Source organism: Physella acuta, unplaced genomic scaffold (assembly GCF_028476545.2).
Source record: "Physella acuta isolate Inbredline_101_S28 unplaced genomic scaffold, ASM2847654v3 ptg000285l, whole genome shotgun sequence".
NCBI lineage: Eukaryota > Metazoa > Mollusca > Gastropoda > Physidae > Physella > Physella acuta.
In genome coordinates, this window is record NW_026731804.1 from 486,534 (window position 1) to 506,791 (window position 20,258).

Below are 20,258 nucleotides of genomic sequence, written 5' to 3' on the forward strand. Positions count from 1 at the left end.
TCTCCTCAAGTTCTCAACAAAAAAAAAAAAAAAAAAAAAAAAAAAAAAAAAAAAAAAACTTTTCCCCCATAGAAAACATAGATAACGAAGTCATGAAATTTCAAGCCTCTAGCTCGAGTTGAAAAATTACTTGTATTTATTTGACCATTTTATTTCGATTAAAATGGTAAACATTAATAACACATAACAACCGAAGAAACTTAGAAATGTCTGTTTATTGTTTACATTTAATGTGCATGAAATCAAACGAGCAGAAGCATGCATACAGTGTTTGTATACCATCCATATTCTCACAGTTAACATCTGACATCAAGGTAATGAGCAAATTCTTGACAATTTAGTCACTAATTTGCCTCAAGTTTACATTCATACATAATTATTACAAATTTACATCATGTTATTTCTGTAGTAAAGAGTAAGACTAGTATTTCAAGTAAAGTAATAGTTTGGGTTAAAATATCAAGAAGGTTTTTGTTTCATTACACACAGTATTCAAATCACAATACGTCTTTGAAGCGTTGTCTTTTCATCAGTTTTTTCCTTAAATTATGGACGAAAAAACTGGCCACATTTGTACCAAATCGAGGACTAGCAGAAGTTGAAATCTTGTGTAGATTTGAATGAAGTGAAGGTAATACAATGCCAGAGTTGTCATTAAATGTCATTGACATAAAGGAACCGAAGGGTTAGCCAGAGATGCCATTGAATATCTTGGGCATCTTGTGTAGATGGGAAGCAAGGTACACAGTTGCCCAAGTTGTCTCTTTTATTGAACACAACTGTGGTTTAGCTAGTTGAGTTTGGCCACACGGCCTGTGGTTTAGATAGCTGAGTTTGGCCACACGGCCTGTGGTTTAGATAGCTGAGTTTGGCCATCCGGCCTGTGGTTTGGCTAGCTGAGTTTGGCCACACGGCCTATGTTTTAGATAGCTGAGTTTGGCCACCCGGCCTGTGGTTTAGATAGCTGAGTTTGGCCACCCGGCCTGAGGTTTTAGATAGCTGAGTTTGGCCACCCGGCCTGTGGTTTAGATAGCTGAGTTTGGCCACCCAGACAGCAGAAATATTGTTGCCAAATGTTTGCAGGGAATGCCATTTAGTAGCCTGTACTACTGGACACAAATTGTATGTCGGTACGCGAGTAGATTAAAGCTCTTGTGCCCGTATTAACAATTAAAGCTTGTTTGGTTTACAAAGATCAAGGCGGATTTACAACTGGGCTGATATTACAAAACATTTTTGTTTAACTAATGTCATAAAGTGTTCAGTTAGAAGTTGAATACAAGTCATAATTTGTGATTGCTGATGTCAGCATGCGGTGACGTCACGACAGGCTCCGGACTGTCCGCAGTCACGGTCAGCGGGCTGGAATCCGGCGATGACTCACACATCGGGAGGGTCTCATCCCCCTCCACGCATCCCATTGGATGCCGGGATCTCACGTGACGCTCCAAGTCCCGCCTCCTGACCAACACTTTCCCACAAAACTCACACCTGTACGGTGTCTCCCCCTGGGCGTGGAGTCGGACATGTTTATTTAAATTACTGGGGTCACCAAAAGGTCGGGAACAAATCTTGCACTTGAGGGGTTTGTACCCGTTGTGTGTGCGCATGTGGATCTTCAGGCCGTACTTTCTAGAATAAAGCTTGCCGCAGCACAGGCAGAGGTGGCCTTTCTTGGACTTGTTGGCGAAGTACGCCTGGGGGAGCAGGTCCAGGGGTTCTTTATCAGACGGCAAGGCGAACCCGTACGGGTTGCTGTTGCGGAGGTGCCGTACGGGCGACATGGAGGAGGTGTGGGCTTTGGAGGAGGGGAGGGCACCACACTCCTGCATGTCGTCCAGGTGTGTCAGCTGGAACTCGCTGCTGCAGCTGTTCCTAGACTCGAGGAGGGCGTGGTAGGCGTGGCTGGGCATGGAGGTCTGGCTGTTGAGGAGCTGAACCTCCAGGGGGTGGAGGTGGGAGGGGATGGGGTAGCAGCCCGCCAGAGACGAGTACTCAAACGGGACGGCTATGGAGGGCGCCATCATGTGCTGAGCAGCGAAAATGTTCCAGGAGCGGAAGTTGGGATCTTCTTTGGCGGCGGACAGCGAGTTGTGGCTGGTTTTGACGGACAAATTGAGAGCCGAGTGCTGGTCAGTGGACGAGTCTGGCGTCATGAGAGAATCGTCTGAGCTTTGTTCTCGTTTGACTTCCCGTGACGTCGAGGGCAGCGCCCTGAACGCTGACCTATAAGACAAGGCGTCTTCCGTTGTGTTGGCCTTTGGTATGTGTTTCAGGGACGTTGATAATGACGTAGTTAACGTAGTCACTTCCGGTTTGCCGCACATCTCTATTTTTTTATCACAAGAGTGGCGCCCCCTGGGTGTTTTGCTGATAGTTTGGAGCAGCTGGTGGAATGGGATCAGCGTGTCCGTGCTCGATGGTGACGTCAGTGACACGTGACGGCACTGGAGGAACATGTGTGCTTTGAGTGTGTTGGGGTGTGTGAATCTTGTGTTACAACCGGTGCATACGTAACTTTGGTGACCTGGGAAAAAAAACAATAAATAATAAAATAATACAAGATCTGGGTGGCGTATTTCTTCATAGTCAGTTAAAAGTTTTATTACTAAGACAATCACAGTGAATCACTTAAATATATTAATTATATTATAAATTAAATAGCTGGATATTTTTCTTTAAATGTAACTCATTTCTTTAGCATGGTGTCTAGATACGAATTATAGTATTGTAGTTTAGTTTTGAATATTACTATGTCATTAATAGTTGATGGAAATGTGTGACATTTAATGGCGAAACAAATGAAATGCAAGTAGATGCAAGTTTCATAGGGTGGGTGAGGAGTTTGAAGGGGTAGATATATGTTGGATTAGTTCATTGGTGTATGTTTAAAATATAAACATTGGACTGTGTTCAAAATACAATCATTTTGAACATTGTGTGACACAGCTATAAAGTTTACTGATTTGTTTTCTCACCTATAAATGTGTGACAGCACTAAACCCTGACTTTCTAATGTTGTCACATCACTAAAGCCTGACTTTATAAAGTTGTGAGAGCACTAAAGCCTGGCTTTCTAATGTTGTGACATCACCAAACCCTGACTTGTTTACCTCGAATGTGTGACAGGGTCAGTATGGGCACGCCCATGGCCCGGGCCAGCCCATCCTCGTACCACAGGAGTAACGCCTGACCCCGCGGGATCTGCCGGATGGTCCTCACGTACAGACCCCGCTCCCCGTGGGTGAGCTCAGCGTTTTGCTCGTGCCTGTCTCGCGCTGACCTCACCGACTGGACCCACGAGCTCACCTTCAGCTCGGCGCACGGCTCCAGCTGACCGTTCCTCCAATACACCTGAGGGGGGAGGAGATATTTATAGAAATAACTTGCAAGCAACATGAACACGAACAGTAGGAGATATCGATAGAAATAACTTGCATGCAACATGCACACATACAGTAGGAGGAGATATCCATATTTATAATTATCACATATACAGGAGTAGAAGATAATGATATATAAAAACTTGTTACAAACACGTTAATGGTATTGTTGTCATGATTAATGTATTCATTTTCACTACCAACAAAACGATTGCACTCCGGCAATAGATCTTCATACAGTCGTTATATTTATTTGAAGTTTTGGTTAAAGTTGTCTAAAAGTAAAAGTCAATTTGTTTTAAACAAGATATACGTAGATAAATCTACATCGAAAGCCAACGACAGGTGCCGTATATCTTTAATCTATATAAACACACACACCCGTATACTTACATATATATATATATATATATATATATATATATATATATATATATATATATATATATATATATATATATATATATATATATATATATGTATATGTATAGAAACTCCCAGCATAGCTCTGTCACCTCACCTCTCAAGAGCCCGTATCACAGCCCCACTGCATGCGGTAGTTTTCTCGCGGCTCAGGCAGGGGAACTAATCTGATTTTGAATACATCACCACCCTCACCCGGCAGAACTATTATCCCCCGCGCCCTAGACTGCCATAAACCCTAACGATGTTTTGCCTGTGCACCGCAGTTCATTACCTGTCCTTTGCAGTGTATTGAAAACTTAGCGGACAAGCATTCCTCTCTGGGGTACACGGCGACAATCCCCGGGGACCTCGACTACCCGCACCCTCCCATTGTCGCCAGCTACGATATTTTTTTCTCTCTCAAGCAATCATCTCTCAAGTTCATATTCTTTAATCTTCTTACGTGCGCACTCCTGAACATGAATTAGCCCCTCCACATAAGCCAATCAGTCAAGAGCCCTCGATAACGCCTCAGAAATCACAAGGCTAATGCGTCTATCAAAACCTCAGACGAGGGACCATTGTTGTGGCTTCTCTGACTCCGTCGTACACACAAAGGGCTGGTTCTCGCATACACACTTCGACTAATTTTTTTATTCTGTTTGGGATTCCACCCGGTTACCCTACACCTGCCTCTTCCCTGGGAGTGAATTCACTACCAGCAGAGGGACAACCCTCCAACCAGTACAGCGACAACCCTCCATCACCACGCAAAGCTTGGCAGCGGGTGGTATTAACGTCTTTCAATCGCTGGGGGAAAAAATTTGCGGCGAAAAAATAACTTGTCTTTTCTTGTGGGTTTCGTTTTCTTTAGACACCGCTACAGGTGGCAATCTGATACCCTTTTTACATATTCATCTCTCGGATTTGTAAAGCTCAGACCCTTCTTAGGGGGGATTGGCGTTAAGACGTAGGGTATTAGGTCTTGGAGTGAGGTATTAGATCTGGGAGTGAGGTATTAGGTCTGAGAGTGAGGTATTAGATCTGGGAGTGAGGTATTAGGTCTGGGAGTGAGGTATTAGGTCTGAGAGTGAGGTATTAGATCTGGGAGTGAGGTATTAGGTCTGGGAGTGAGGTATTAGATCTGGGAGTGAGGTATTAGATCTGGGAGTGAGGTATTAGATCTGGGAGTGAGGTATTAGATCTAGGAGTGAGGTATTAGATCTGGGAGTGAGGTATTAGATCTGGGAGTGAGGTATTAGATCTAGGAGTGAGGTATTAGATCTGGGAGTGAGGTATTAGATCTGGGAGTGAGGTATTAGGTCTGGGAGTGGGGTATTAGATTTGGGAGTGAGGTATTAGATCTGGGAGTGAGGTATTAGGTCTGGGAGTGAGGTATTAGATTTGGTAGTGAGGTATTAGATCTAGGAGTGAGGTATTAGATTTGGGAGTGAGGTATTACATCTGGGAGTGAGGTATTAGATCTGGGAGTGAGGTATTAGTTCTTGGAGTGAGGTATTAGTTCTTGGATTGAGGTATTAGGTCTGGGAGTGAGGTATTAGTTTTTGGAGTGAGGTATTAGTTCTTGGAGTGAGGTATTAGGTCTGAGAGTGAGGTATTAGATCTGGGAGTGAGGTATTAGGTCTGGGAGTGAGGTATTAGTTTTTGGAGTGAGGTATTAGTTCTTGGAGTGAGGTATTAGGTCTGAGAGTGAGGTATTCGGTCTGGGAGTGAGGTATTAGGTCTGAGAGTGAGGTATTAGGCCTGAGAGTGAGGTATTAGATCTGGGAGTGAGGTATTAGATCTGGGAGTGAGGTATTAGGTCTGAGAGTGAGGTATTAGGTCTGGGAGTGAGGTATTAGATCTAGGAGTGAGGTATTAGGTCTGGGAGTGAGGTATTAGATCTGGGAGTGAGGTATTAGGTCTGAGAGTGAGGTATTAGATCTGGGAGTGAGGTATTAGGTCTGGGAGTGAGGTATTAGATCTGGGAGTGAGGTATTAGATCTAGGATTGGGATATTAGGTCTGGGGTAAAATACCGGGTCTGGGCGTGATATATTAAGTCTGGGAGAACATGTACGTGAGATATCAGGTATGGGATTGGGATATTATATCTGGGAGTAGTGATTTAACTATTGGACGCTGTGTAACATTTGGGAACATTGACAAATTAAATTCGTATTGATAAATCAATTTTCCATTTGTAATTTTAATATATTCTTGCGTCAACTGAGATTATCACACCTAACGTAAAAACTGATTAAAAGTTCAAATTAATTAAACTTAAAGCACACAGATAACCTTACAGGTGCGGCACGTCCCACCCACCTAGTGGGTCCACACGGAGAAAAAGTTATTGAAGGCGGACGTACGGGGAGACACCAGAACAGCAGGGGAAATAAAAGGAAGAGCAAGCAAAGCTGATTGACTTCCGTAACGTTTCGGGGGAGGTAATCTGGTCCGGCGTCTAATGGTCGCCATAGCAACACAAAGGGCGGGTAGAGCTTTCGGTTGGGTGTGATGTCAATCTAGGGCTATTGTCCCGTGGGGTCCCCCTCCGTGTTGCCATCAGGGGCGACGTGTGGGGTGCAATTAAAACAATTGGCCCCGTAATACAGAAGTGTGGCAAAGAGTGGGGCTAATATTTTCATTGTACCCGGGCCCAAAGAGTGGGGCTAATGTTTTCATTGTACCCGGACCCAAAGAGTGGGGCTAATATTTTTATTGTACCCGGGCCCAAAGAGTGGGGCTAATGTTTTCATTGTACCCGGGCCCAAAGAGTGGGGCTAATGTTTTCATTGTACCCGGGCCCAAAGAGTGGGGCTAATATCTTCATTATATATTTCAGGGTGTGGAATAGCGAGGGAGAGGACTAGAGATTTCGTTTGCGTCTCCAATGAAACTTGATACATATATTTTTCTATCATGAAGATATCTTTTAAAAAATATATATTACAATTATTTGTAAATGTCGGAAACTCGCCGCTTTACTGTAGATTATATTTGTTAGGCCATCATGTTTACTTACATATTTTTTCTATAAGATTACATTGGTTTGGCCGTCTTGCTTACATACATTTTTTTTTTCAATTGTACGGGTTGAAATTATTACGATCGTGCAATGCAAATAAGAACTCTTTTTTTAAATTAATATTTGGCCATGAATGGTCATCTTGTCTTTTTTGTCGCTCTTAAGTTTTTCATATTCAATGGCCCATACAAGCCTAATGTCCCTACACAATTTTCTCTAGATGGGGTCAGAGTAGAAACCTCGTTTGTTCGTAACAGCTGTATAGGCCTACTTGTAGAACATGGGCCCTAATAAATGTGATTTCCATCCGGTCACTGTTTCACATGGTAAACTAAAAACATAAAGTTGTTTTTTCTTTTAGATACAATATTTATAAAAAAAAAAAAATTAACGAAAACCAGAATTTATCTAATAAAGAAAAAATTCATTTTTAAAAAAAAAAAGTCACCATGATAAGACTGAGTTTTATGTTATACACATTTTTGTAAATTTGATACTATTAATAGGACTAGCTACTGAACTGAAGTGATGTATTATTTAAAACATATAATCTTCTTTTATTCAAAGACATCACAACAAAATAAATAGAAATGAAATGAGAAAAAAATAAAGTGGTATCGTATTTCAAATAGGTTCTACTGCATTTAAAGCGAATTAATAATATGAAAGCGTTTTGTCATTTCTGTACTCTCCGGGCGCTCTTCACTGCGAAGCTTTTTTTTTCTGCGCGACTATTGTGTGTTTCTCAAAGGACGTTTCTATGCAGACGGAGTAGCCGTTCTTTTAATCTCCACCCAAACAGAAGAAGAGAAATTGGGGGATCAGTAACACATGCAGACGGGGTGAAAAGGGGGCTACCTGCGTGAGACTGTGCTATGTTGGGGGCTGGAGTTATGAAAATATTGTAATACGCTAGAATTTAATCTGTACACTTTGGGGCGTCGCGGGTGTCGGGGCGTCGCGCCCAGCGGGAGTCAGGTGAAACTAGAAGCCGGTGGTAAAAAAAAAATCTGGGTACTAGCGTTAGAAAAATAATATTTCCATCTAGGATTAAAGCCTTGTGCGGAACAACACTTAACAATTCTTGCAGAAACAGAACTTAACAATCCTTGCAAGTTTTTAAATTCTTTCTACACCATTGTTGTCATAGACTCGACGTTTAAAAAAAAATAAAGGGGTAGTTGGGTTTGAATATAAGCTGCGGTAATAATTGGTGGTTTTCGGTTTTTAGTGTAGACATTGTTTACCTAGGTAAAGAGGACTTTGTGATGTAAAGCGTGTTGGGGTGATACCTGTTATTTCCGTGTAGCTGCGCTGTTTGTGTTGTAGAACACGATACGTGTGGAAAGGTTTTGGGGCCAATTATAAATAGCGGCCATGATGGATCTTGTACCAGTCTTTTGTGTGGGGCGGGTTGTATTCTTTGGCGACTTGTTGGGCTTGTCTTCTAGACCAGTCTGTCTACTTGACTTTCTAGACCTGTCTGTCTTGTCTTCTTGACTTCCTAGACTAGTCTGTCTACTTGACTATCTAGACTAGTCTATCTTGTCTTCTTGACTTTCTAGACTAGTCTGTCTACTTGACTTTCTAGACCTGTCTGTCTTGTCTTCTTGACTTTCTAGACCAGTCTGTCTTGTCTTCTTGACTTTCTAGACTAGTCTGTCTTCTTGACTTTCTAGACCTGTCTGTCTTGTCTTCTTGACTTTCTAGACTAGTCTGTCTACTTGACTTTCTAGACCAGTCTGTCTTGTCTTCTTGACTTTCTAGACTAGTCTGTCTTCTTGACTTTCTAGACCTGTCTGTCTTGTCTTCTTGACTTTCTAGACCTGTCTATCTTGTCTTCTTGACTTTCTAGACTAGTCTGTCTTGTTGAATTTCCCATACAAATCGTTGCTACCATTTCCCCTCATCTCGACCGCCCTTTCATGCGAGTCACGTGATTTAGGTTTGGTTTGAGCATGTTAGACTCAGTTGACATTTCGCCACCGTTAACTGTAATCAGGTGTTACCCTGGACTTAGGTCAGGATTGGCCAATACCCGTGGTAAATAAACAAACACTAACTGGCCACAGCGCACCAATTTCCAGTGCGGTAAAACCACTTGAAGGAAAACGTTGGTCGGCACAAAGTCAGTGTGTAGTGGTGGAGGTGATGACGTTATGGAGTCAATACACATGGGGGGGGGGGGGGGGGTGACAGTGGGGGTGTCAGTAGTGGGGTGTCTGGTCGGAGGGTGAAGCATGGGTATGCTGCTAAATATAAACACAACGTCGTTAGCTGTAGACGCGCGTGACCCAGCACTCACCTGTATAACACCTGTAGGCTCAGGTCGTGTTACAGTAAACATCTAAATGGGGCCGGGTTTACTCCAGCCAAACAGTGGTCACCCGCGGTCTCTTGAAGCCCACTCGAGGTGTGACCAGTGGACGCGTGTGTACCCCAGCCCCCTCCAGACCATTGTTGCCAGATCTGGCACCTACGCCGCTCACCTGGGCAGGTAGAGGAACTCGGTGGTCGAGTGTTTGATCATTCAACACGGCAAGGGTTCGACTCCCGTGGGGTAATTGTGTTGACAGACAAGTTTGGTCGTGTTTTGGCCTGGTGTGTCGTGTAGGACAGACTAACATGGTGTGTCGTGTAGGACAAATTGATAAGGTGTGTCATGTAGGACAAATTGATAAGGTGTGTCCTGTAGGACAAATTGATAAGGTGTGTCCTGTAGGACAAATTAATAAGGTGTGTCGTGTTGGACAAATTAATAAGGTGTGTCGTGTAGGACAAATTAACATAGTGTTTTGTGTAGTAGTGTTTTAAAGTAGAGTGTTTGTTTATAGATAGAACTAACAGGTTGTGGGGTGAACGTGAGAAAAAAATATTTCGTAAGATTCTCTCTCATACATGCCACCCCCCCCCCCCCCCCCCACACACACATCAATTACTCGTTAGTACTCACACTCTCACGCTTATTGAATAAAATGTCCTCCTTAATAAAATATTGTAGTTGAGTTACTTTAAGAAAAGAACTAAAATAGGTAAAGCAATTTGTGAGAACTCTACATTGCGCATGCATTTAATCGAATTCTTTAACAAAAAATAAATACATTTTTAATTAAACAAAGCGCACTTTATGATTATCAAAAGAAAGATTCACAAATTAAAAAATAAATAAAACAACTTAACGAACATTTTAATTTCGGTTGATCTTTTTAATTATGTCATCAATCCCGTGCAGCTAATCTAAAGCACAACGGATTATTTGAATGTCATTCTACGCACTAATCCATTCCCTCAACATCGTGGGGATGCCATGAGAAAAATGTTTCAAACTTAGCAAATGACTGGCTATGATATCCTTTAAATAGCAGGCTGGGATAATAGAAATCCACAATTAGCTGTAATGTGGACTTCATAAAAGTTCGCGAGGCGGATAAAAATTGAATACATTTTTTTGTTGAATGAAAGTGGAGTTTATCGTCCGCGGTCGATCAAGTTTCACCTCCAGAGGGAGCATCCATCAGCGCGTGAAGGGAGTTAATCGGGGATAACTCTAACCTCTCGCCCATTCGTCACTTTTATTTTATGCTTTCCGCCAATGTAGTCCAACGGTCTGTTTTTTGTGTCGCGTTTTGGGAGTGTATGGGTCCCGCCATGCCGGATGAACTCTCCACTGAAGGGCCTTAACTCTTGTTGACACGGATGTCTGTTACACGAAACTTGATTCCGACATGAACATGATTATACGGAAGCTGGGTCGTCTGCAGCTAGGCGCGAGCTTTTTGGACGGTTTGGCAATGAGCAGCAGTGAATTTTTTTTTTAAACGCTCCAGTTTCAAAAATAAAAAAAATAATAATTGATTACCGAAATACGGCTAAATGTTACATAAAAACAACATAATGAAAGGTTATTATCATCATTGGTTGTTAAGGGAGGTTTAAAAAAAAATGTTTAATTACAGCAAAGCAGAAATGATAATGTTTTGAGAAAAACGCTTTCCACCTCATTTTGAAAACATAAAACGTAAATTGTACAACATATTTACGAAGTCAAATATAATACCAAAAAAATCATTAAAAAACGTTTTAATAACAAGTTTTTATGTACTAATGCACTAAAAAAGTAGAAAAAAAATTATACACTTTTATTTAAATAACTATAAAGAAAAGCGTGAGTCACTTCAGTACCTATTGGATACCTTTACTAACATAAAACGTTTTTTTATGAATTTTTATTCAGTACTTTACATGTTTTTATTTATAATAGAGTTACATGACTAAAAACCATTGCGCACCTATTGAACGTGATGACGCCCTATTGAACCTGCTGAAGCGTGTCTAATAGTGCGGAGTAGTTGGATAAGACTGCCTACTAATTTGGTCAAAATTTTAATTAATCCAGAAAAAAATTAATTAGGCATCCAATTAAGTCAACTTTAATGTCATGATGCATTGTCTTCATGTCTTGACCCACGTACCAACTACGAACCGTATCTGTCAGTTAGAAGTGTCCGAAATTTCGCTCGGGCGTTTCGATCTAGACTGACGACTGACGACAGACAGAGGAAGTGAGTTAAATCAAAGCTTGTAATAAATATTAAATTGTAGACTTTCAGCGTACATATTTGTACACATTTTCATTCACAGAATCCATGTATAAATTCAATAATAATTAATGTATATGCATATATATGGCGGAAAAATACATGCCCATTTAAGTGGGTGAGGGTGGAGGTGGGGGTGGGAAGAGCTAGATAGTTTTACAACTAGATATCGCATGACGAATTGTATACTCTTGAGTTTCATTTAATGCTTTAGTTTCAGGTATAGGTCTACAGAGTTACAAGTAGTTTACAATCTGGTGTATGTGTTAGTAATTAACGGAATGTATAACACATTCGGTAAATGTGTTGTGTGGTGTGACTAAAATTAACGTATAACACATTCAGGAAATGTGTCGTGTGCCAGTCAAATAAATATATCTGTGTGTGTGGAAAGTGTAAAAGTGGAGGGGTGAGGGTGGAGACTGATTTCTTATGATTCTGCTCCAGAGGAAATACATTTTTACAATTTTGGTTTCTTTGAAGTATGGTACAAGTATCGTAATGGTATGAATGTAGTAACTCAAATTAAAATCTATAATAATATTTGATTTATTTAATGAACTGTGCTTTAGTGACATTTGTGATATCAAACAATAACCCAGTAACAATTATTGTAATGTTTGCTATATATTTTAAATTCTTATTTTGGTTAGCAACAAGCAATGAATCTTTACAGTGGCAACTACCTAGCCAACACGCCATTTTATGACCAATCATTTCATGTTTAACTATTTTCTCATGGAAGTTAATTCATCATTTTGTACTAATGAATTCATGAAAACGTTAAAAATATTAAAATGGTGTAAATCGAGTAGTCTATTGATGATTTAAAGTTAACTCGTTGAGCAATAAAGATTGTAAAAATGTGTTAACCATAACATTAACACTAAAACCACTTTAACATGGGTGGGGGGTGTATGGTGTAAAGTCAAGTTCCCCTTCCAAACATGAACGCCTATGGGGCAAGTGAAGTAGAGTAGAAGTATGATCTCTGCATATGAAAGGATAGTGTGGTCAGCACTATGCCCAGCTGTCTTTACTTTCCCTAACGTGAGTTAGGTATCCATCAGAGCTGGATGAACTCAGGTACGGTCTAGGTGTATGGTGGAGGGGGAATAAGTAAATCAGATACGGTTAAATAAACAACAAATTATAAATAAACATCAGGGATACATCTAAGTCGGAAATGGATAAATAAACATCTGTGCAGATATCAAAATCAGATAAAGTTAAATTTGCAAATATTCAGATATCTAAGCCAGTTAAGGTTAAATTAGCCAATGTTCAGATATTTAAGTCAGATAAGGCTACATAAACATACGTGCAGATATCTAAGACCAAAATGGATAAATTAACACCTGGGGTATATCTATGTCATATACGGCTAAATTTAACATAAGTGTAGATATCTGAGTCAGATATAGATAAATAAATATATGTGGAGATGTCTAAATCCTACACAGGGGGAAGAAGCTGGGGCTAGATTGACCAGTGACCACAAGAGAATGAGACTGGTGTGGGATGGCTAGCCAGAAGACAATACAGTGTGTGTAGCCTGTTGTGGGATGGCTAGCCAGAAGACAATACAGTGTGTAGCCTGTTGTGGGATGGCTAGCCAGAAGACAATACAGTGTGTGTAGCCTGGTGTGGGGTGGCTAGACAGAAGACAATACGGTGTGTGTAGCCTGGTGTGGGATGGCTAGACAGAAGACAATATTGTGTGTGTAGCCTGGTGTGGGATGGCTAGCCAGAAGACAATACAGTGTGTGTAGCCTGGTGTGGGATGGCTAGCCAGAAGACAATACGGTGTGTGTAGCCTGGTGTGGGATGGCTAGCAAGAAGACAATACGGTGTGTGTAGCCGTTACACAAAAGACGTTGGAAGCCGGTTTGTAAAATAGTGAAGTTGCAACGCTGTGCTTCTAATTTAAATATATATTTTAACACAGCAGTATTATTTTGGTAAGTTAAACAACATATTGTAACAATACACTACTGTGTTGGTAGCTTCAGAGAAAATTCTATCCAGGTGGTAATACTAGGATGTAAGGTGTTTCAGAAATTAAATTAAATTGGTAATGCTATACATGTTGGTGCTAGATACTGCGATTGGCGTGTAAACTAAAGAATCGAACTCTTACCTTGAGACTTCTGGCTGGAGACGCATGGTCGTCTGGGAGTCTAGTCTTCATAAGGAGATCTCTGCCCAGCGTCACATCAATGGAGTCCAGCGTCACAGTGACTCCCGCAGGTATCTCATTCCCTGCCACGACTCCTGACGGCATCTCAGTGCACGAGACGAGGCTGGGCGACTTGACCGCGATGCCCAGACAGCCGAGGGCAGCAGTCTCCGAGTTCTTGGCGTGGACGAGGGTCTGCAGGTGGGAGCTGGAGTCTACCAGCTGCTGGACGTCCAGAGCCGTCGAGATCATGCTGCCAGACTTGCTTCTACTCACGGCCAACAAGACTTCAAATCTGGCCAAACTTTTACTGTAAACCCGAGCGATCTATACACGCACTGTTCCGGTCCTCCATCGCCATTTTATTTTATTTTTAAATTTGGCGAAAAAATGAAGTGAGTTTAAATTTTCGTATTTTAAATTTTTAAAAAAGAAATAAAATAATTTTTGTTTAATTGTTTTTATTAATGAAGTCTATGTCTCGATACTTTAAAAAATGAAAGTCAAAATACTTGATTTTATTCCCAGCTTGAACAGATTAACAAATGTAATGTTCCTAATTGAGAACAGTTCCGAGTAAACCTGACAGTCTGTGGGGACCCAGCGAATAGAAGTTAACTTGGTTTAAATAGGGACGTCGTCCATTGAACGCCCCACGTCTGCCAATCTTCGGCGCAAACAGATGGAACCGTTCTCATAAGTTTCCCTTCCGAAACTTTATCGTAAACTTTTTCTCCCCCCCCCCCCTCCCAGGGTCCCATTCTTGTCCGCGCACCACCCCTTGTCACTCGGCTCGGCTGTCCCATCTCGCAGCGCCGCCCAGCGATTGTTGTCCTGTGTCGTAGCAACCTCCTAGCAGACTTGGAGCCTCCTTCAGGGCGACTCGGGCGTCCGACTGCCCGTTTCCCGCGCTGGGATTGGTCGGCGTCTGATCAATTGATCGCTCGTCTGCTGGAGAGGGACGGACGCGTGCCGGCACGGCGACATGCTTGTTGACAAGGCTGCCGTGAAAAATAACATGTCTCACTAACGGTAGTGAATGGGGGACGGGGCGGGGGGGGGGGGGGGGGGGGGGGGGGGGGGACGGGACGGGGTGACTCCCGGGACAAGATGACCACTTGAGGCAGACACGTCACTAGCGATCAGTGTAATAAATGCATGGCTAGTCCGACCTCTGAACTTCCGCTTTACACTCCAGAAACTAAGTTAATCACCCGCTAGACGGACTCACCCTGGCATTCTAATTAATTATGATCACTCGATAAAAAAAAAGAAAGAAAAAAAAAAAGAAAAAAAAAAAACAGCCATCAAAAATGGAGTATCCAATTTTAATATAATGCGTTTCTAACGTAGACGCCTAAAGAACATACGCAAAACTTAAATGTGGGTGCATGTTTTCTAAGAAATTAGGTGAAGTTTTCTTTTCTTTAAAAAAAAAACTGTAGCCTGATATCCGCGCAAAAAAAATTGTTTTTAAGTCCTAGAGATCAATATATATATATATATATATATATATATATATATATATATATATATATATATATATATATATATATATATATATATATATATATATATATATATATATATATATATATGTATATATATATATATATATATATATATATATATATATATATATATATATATATATATATATATATATAAAGTTTCATGAAAACAGTTTTTATAGCTTCCATGCGAACGTTCATAAATCTTAATAGCTGAATATTTTCAAAATCTATGATAAGTTTGTTTAGTTTTCTAAACTTCACCAGGGGAGATGTCTTCAGCTAAAACTTTAGGAGCCTATCGTTAATTCGGCGCGATAAAATGTTTGTATCAAATGTATCGGTTATTTTTACAGGCAACTGTTGAGAAATAAACAGACAACCAAACTAAACAAGACAATGTTTTCTGAAATAAACATAGGCCAAATACAGAACTAGGCAAGAAATAAACATAGGCCTTATACAGAACTAGGCAAGAAATAAACATAGGCCTTATACAGAACTAGGCAAGAAATGAACATAGGCCTTATACAGAACTAGGCAAGAAATAAACATAGGCCTTATACAGAACTAGGCAAGACATAGGCCTACTACAACCATTTTTGCTTTCAGTGACCCATCTCCAGCCTTCTGCACTGACACGCCTCTGTCATCTGACACTGGATAGTACGGCTAGTTAACAAGACCTACATCGTGTAAACACAGCACCACTGCACTTGTTGTAAGTTCAGCTTCCTTAAAAAATAGTAAATAACAGAAAACTAATCAAACAAAATAACAAGATTTTTTTTAAAATGTGGTTTACATTCCTATTTCTAGTGCTTTTAAAAGTTTGTTATTGCAAAGACATGTTTAAAATTTCTATTTCTTTAGTAATGAGAAATTTTAAAATTTTAAATTAGTATTAAAATCCAGTGGTGTAGCGAGGTCGGGTGTCACCCGGTGCGGCACTTAATGGTGTCACCCACCAGAGGCGTAGCGACCCTTCCCGGGGACAAACTTTCAAGTTTTCGATTTGCACCCCCATCAAGTTTTCGATTTGCACCACCCCCCCCCTAAAACTTTCGATTTGCACCCCCCCCCCCCCTCAAGTTTTTCTCTATATATTTTGCTAAATGGTGTCACCCGGTGCGGTCCGCACCCCCCGCCCCCCCCCCCCCCCCCTCGCTACGCCCCTGTTAAAACCTACATAAAAGATTTTGAAAATAATTAGTACCGTTGTTGTTTTTTCCATCATTTCATTTGTTCATAACAATCGGTTAACTTGGGATCTTTAAACGACAATCATCTGCCCTTTAATTAACTCCCTTGGTGGGCTGTGAGGTGTGAAAACATCATTGAACACAACTCACCTCAATCACCTGGCTGATCGAGTGATAGCTACTACTTCATCCTGTTACCTTCCTAGTGTGAGTCAATCTTATACATTAATTTTTAATAAGTAATTCATAGGTGCGTATTCATTTGAGAATATGAAAAACTAGCAGAGCGCCCGCGTTGCGCTGCGCACGGGTGGCGGTGGCACGGATATCCATTCAGCGCACACCAATTGTATTTTTTTAAATTGGGAAACAAACTTTAAAAAAAAAAACGTGATTCACTTAATCTGAATCAGGGTCATAATGATAATGACGCGTTTTTTTTTTTTTTTCTAGCGCGAACCTTATATGAATAATAAATAAACAAATTATTAAACCAAACGCCAAAAAAAAAATCATTTAGAATCATTTGCGTGCTTTGAGATTTCCCTCTGTCTACTTTCTGGGTGGGAACATTAAAATAAAAATAAAAGAGACAATGACTGCTTAGGTTTCGTACCCATGCCACCTGTGTGATTAGTTAACGCGCTATCATCTTGGCAAGTAATTCACTTTCAAAAGGTGAAACTATTTTGTATTATTTACCAAACTCTCCGTAATCATAAAGTTAGAATCTAGAATCCAGTATCCCCGACATATCTAACAGACACAAGAAATGGCTAAAGTCAATTTAACGCATGTATTCTCGAATTAGATAATTGATAATCAGTGTTTCTTCCAGACTTTTTTCTTCGGGGGGCTCTTGAAATTTTTTGGGGGGGGGGGGGGGGGGGCGGTAGACTTTCTTCGGGGGGGGGGGGCGGACACTGCTAAAGGTATATATTTTCTATATAAATTATATAAATTTCATTTCGTTCGGGGGGTAAAAAAATTTCGCCCCCCTCCCCCCCAAAGAGATGCCTGGAAGAAACTCTGTTGATAATAGTGTTGGAACCCAATAGAAACAACAAATATTTATATGATTAAAGTTATTGCCGAAAGGTAATAACGTATTGCAAGTGACTAAAATGAACGCATTGGACAGCCAACTTTGTTTTAAAGCGAAGTTCAAAGTTCAATTCGGCTTCAATATTATGGCTTCTTACACGCTGTCCTTATATAAGTAGATGTAAAAAATGATAAAAATGAGTTTCCAAATGCATTGAGAATAAGATAATAATAGCAAACTTGAATCCTTTTATTTTTTATTTTTGCAGACCACTTTGGGTTTTCGGTAGAAAGTTTGGTTTTTTGGTTTTTGGTGGAAAGCGGATTTTTTGTGGAAACTGGATTTTTTTTCGTGGAAATTGTGAAGCAAGTATGACTTTTCTGTTGATTCTGTGCTAACACAACTTCCTTTATCCAGCGACTTTCTAAAGCATTGTGAACATGTGGTTGGAGTGCCATGAACTTTACCACTAAACTACATCACACGACACCACTAAAGTACAGCAGAGCGGGGATCTCAACTTAGCAGGTAAATACAAATATTTGCAGCTTCTTTTTGTTTCATCAGAAATGTTGCTTGCCTTATCGCCACTGGTAAAATGTTTGTGTTTTTGTTACTTGTAAAATGTATGTGTTTTTGTTACTGGTAAAATATTTGTGCTTTTGTTACTGGTAAAATGTATGTGTTTTTTTTTTTACTGGTAAAATGTATGTGTTTTTGTTACTGGTAAAATGTATCTGTTTTTGTTACTGGTAAAATGTATGTGTTTTACTTAGTGGTAAAATGTATGTGTTTTTGTTACTGATAAAATGTATCTGTTTTTGTTACTGGTAAAATGTATGTCTTTTTGTTACTGATAAAATGTATCTGCTTTTGTTACTGGTAAAATGTATGTATTTTTGTTACTGATAAAATGTTTGTGCTTTTGTTACTGGTAAAATGTATGTGTTTTTTTTTTACTGGTAAAATGTATGTGTTTTTGTTACTGGTAAAATGTATCTGTTTTTGTTACTGGTAAAATGTGTTTTTGTTACTGGTAAAATGTATCTGTTTTTGTTACTGGTAAAATGTATGTGTTTTTGTTACTGGTAAAATGTATCTGTTTTTCTTACTGGTAAAATGTATGTGCTTTTGTTACTGGTAAAATCTTTGTGCTTTTGTTACTGGTAAAATGTATGTGTTTTTGTTACTGGTAAAATGTATGTGTTTTTGTTACTGGTAAAATGTATCTGTTTTTATTACTGGTAAAATGTATGTGTTTTTGTTACTGGTAAAATGTAGGTATTTTTGTTACTGGTAAAATGGATGTGTTTTTGTTACTGGTAAAATGTAGTTATTTTTGTTACTGGTAAAATGGATGTGTTTTTGTTACTGGTAAAATGTATCTGTTTTTCTTACTGGTAAAATGTATGTGTTTTTGTTACTGGTAAAATGTATGTGTTTTTGTTACTGGTAAAATGTATCTGTTTTTGTTACTGGTAAAATGTATCTGTTTTTGTTACTGGTAAAATGTATGTGTTTTTGTTACTGGTAAAATGTATGTGTTTTTGTTACTGGTAAAATGTATCTGTTTTTGTTACTGGTAAAATGTATGTGTTTTTGTTACTGGTAAATTGTATCTGTTTTTGTTACTGGTAAAATGTATGTGTTTTTGTTACTGGTAAAATGGATGTGTTTTTGTTACTGGTAAAATGTATCTGTTTTTGTTACTGGTAAAATGTATGTGTTTTTGTTACTGGTAAAATGTATCTGTTTTTGTTACTGGTAAAATGTATGTATTTTTGTTACTGGTAAAATGGATGTGTTTTTGTTACTGGTAAAATGTAGGTATTTTTGTTACTGGTAAAATGTATGTGTTTTTGTTACTGGTAAAATGTATCTGTTTTTGTTACTGGTAAAATGTATGTGTTTTTGTTACTGGTAAAATGGATGTGTTTTTCTTACTGGTAAAATGTATGTAATTTATGTATTTCCCCATTGGTAAAATGTATGTATTTTTGTTACTGGTAAAATGGATGTGTTTTTGTTACTGGTAAAATGTAGGTATTTTTGTTACTGGTAAAATGTATGTGTTTTTGTTACTGGTAAAATGTATCTGTTTTTGTTACTGGTAAAATGTATCTGTTTTTGTTACTGGTAAAATGTATCTGTTTTTGTTACTGGTAAAATGTATCTGTTTTTGTTAGTAAAATGTATGTGTTTTTGTAACTGGTAAAATGTATGTGTTTTTGTTACTGGTAAAATGTATCTGTTTTTGTTAGTAAAATGTATGTGTTTTTGTAACTGGTAAAATGTATGTAATTTATATATTTCCCCATTGGTAAAATGTTGTGAACCCGAGGCTATGTTTTCTGGCCGGGTAAATACAGCTCATGTCGACATGCAGGTTCCGAATATGGGGTGGGCGTAATAACACCACACCCCCCCCCCTCTGTACCCTATCATTATGGGGCCACGGGGAGCCATTCATGTGAGGCTAACGTGTGGGTCACCCAGTGGAACTGGTACACGACTTTCATGTTTTTCTTGTTGTCCAGCACTACTCACCAACAGGCCATTGTCTGTGATTAATGGAATTGTAAACCATGTTCATGTTTGTAGCTGAAAGCATATAAAAAAAGCCTATCCTATTTACTAGGATCCTACGAAACTTAAAAAAAAAAAAAAAAAAAAAACCAGCCAAATGAATGGACACTCACCCAATGCTGACTACCCATATTATCCCAAGTAAGAACAACGCCCACTGAAGACAGAGTGAAATCCCAATTCACAACCGTCCCTTCGAATTCCCACCCCAATAATACAGTTCGGCAATTCGGGTGTCTTAGACTGGAAAAATCAGGGTCTTACATTGAGCTAAAACGGTTTGCAAAGATGACAAATGTAGAAAATAAAATATACCACA

General features: G+C 39.6%; 1 protein-coding gene across 1 annotated transcript; it reads right to left on the reverse strand.

The window, feature by feature from the left end:
* Positions 1 to 1,003: 1,003 nt before the first annotated feature.
* On the reverse strand, positions 1,004 to 13,847 carry LOC131939638 (zinc finger protein Xfin). Its single transcript, XM_059298072.1, has 3 exons — positions 13,557 to 13,847; positions 3,114 to 3,354; positions 1,004 to 2,527 (listed from the first exon to the last, which is right to left on the reverse strand). The coding sequence occupies exons 1-3, from the start codon at positions 13,845 to 13,847 to the stop codon at positions 1,284 to 1,286; spliced, it is 1,776 nt and encodes a 591-aa protein (XP_059154055.1). The 3' UTR covers positions 1,004 to 1,283.
* Positions 13,848 to 20,258: the final 6,411 nt, after the last annotated feature.

Bases quoted from the DNA above. Each gene is read 5' to 3' on its own strand.
- LOC131939638 (XM_059298072.1), bottom strand. From the start codon at position 13,847: ATGATCTCGACGGCTCTGGACGTCCAGCAGCTGGTAGACTCCAGCTCC. The intron at 3,355-13,556 runs GTAAGAGTTCGA...CTCCCCCCTCAG, and splicing joins CTCCAGCCAGAAGTCTCAAG to GTGTATTGGAGGAACGGTCA. The intron at 2,528-3,113 runs GTAAACAAGTCA...TTTTTTTCCCAG, and splicing joins GACCCTGTCACACATTCGAG to GTCACCAAAGTTACGTATGC.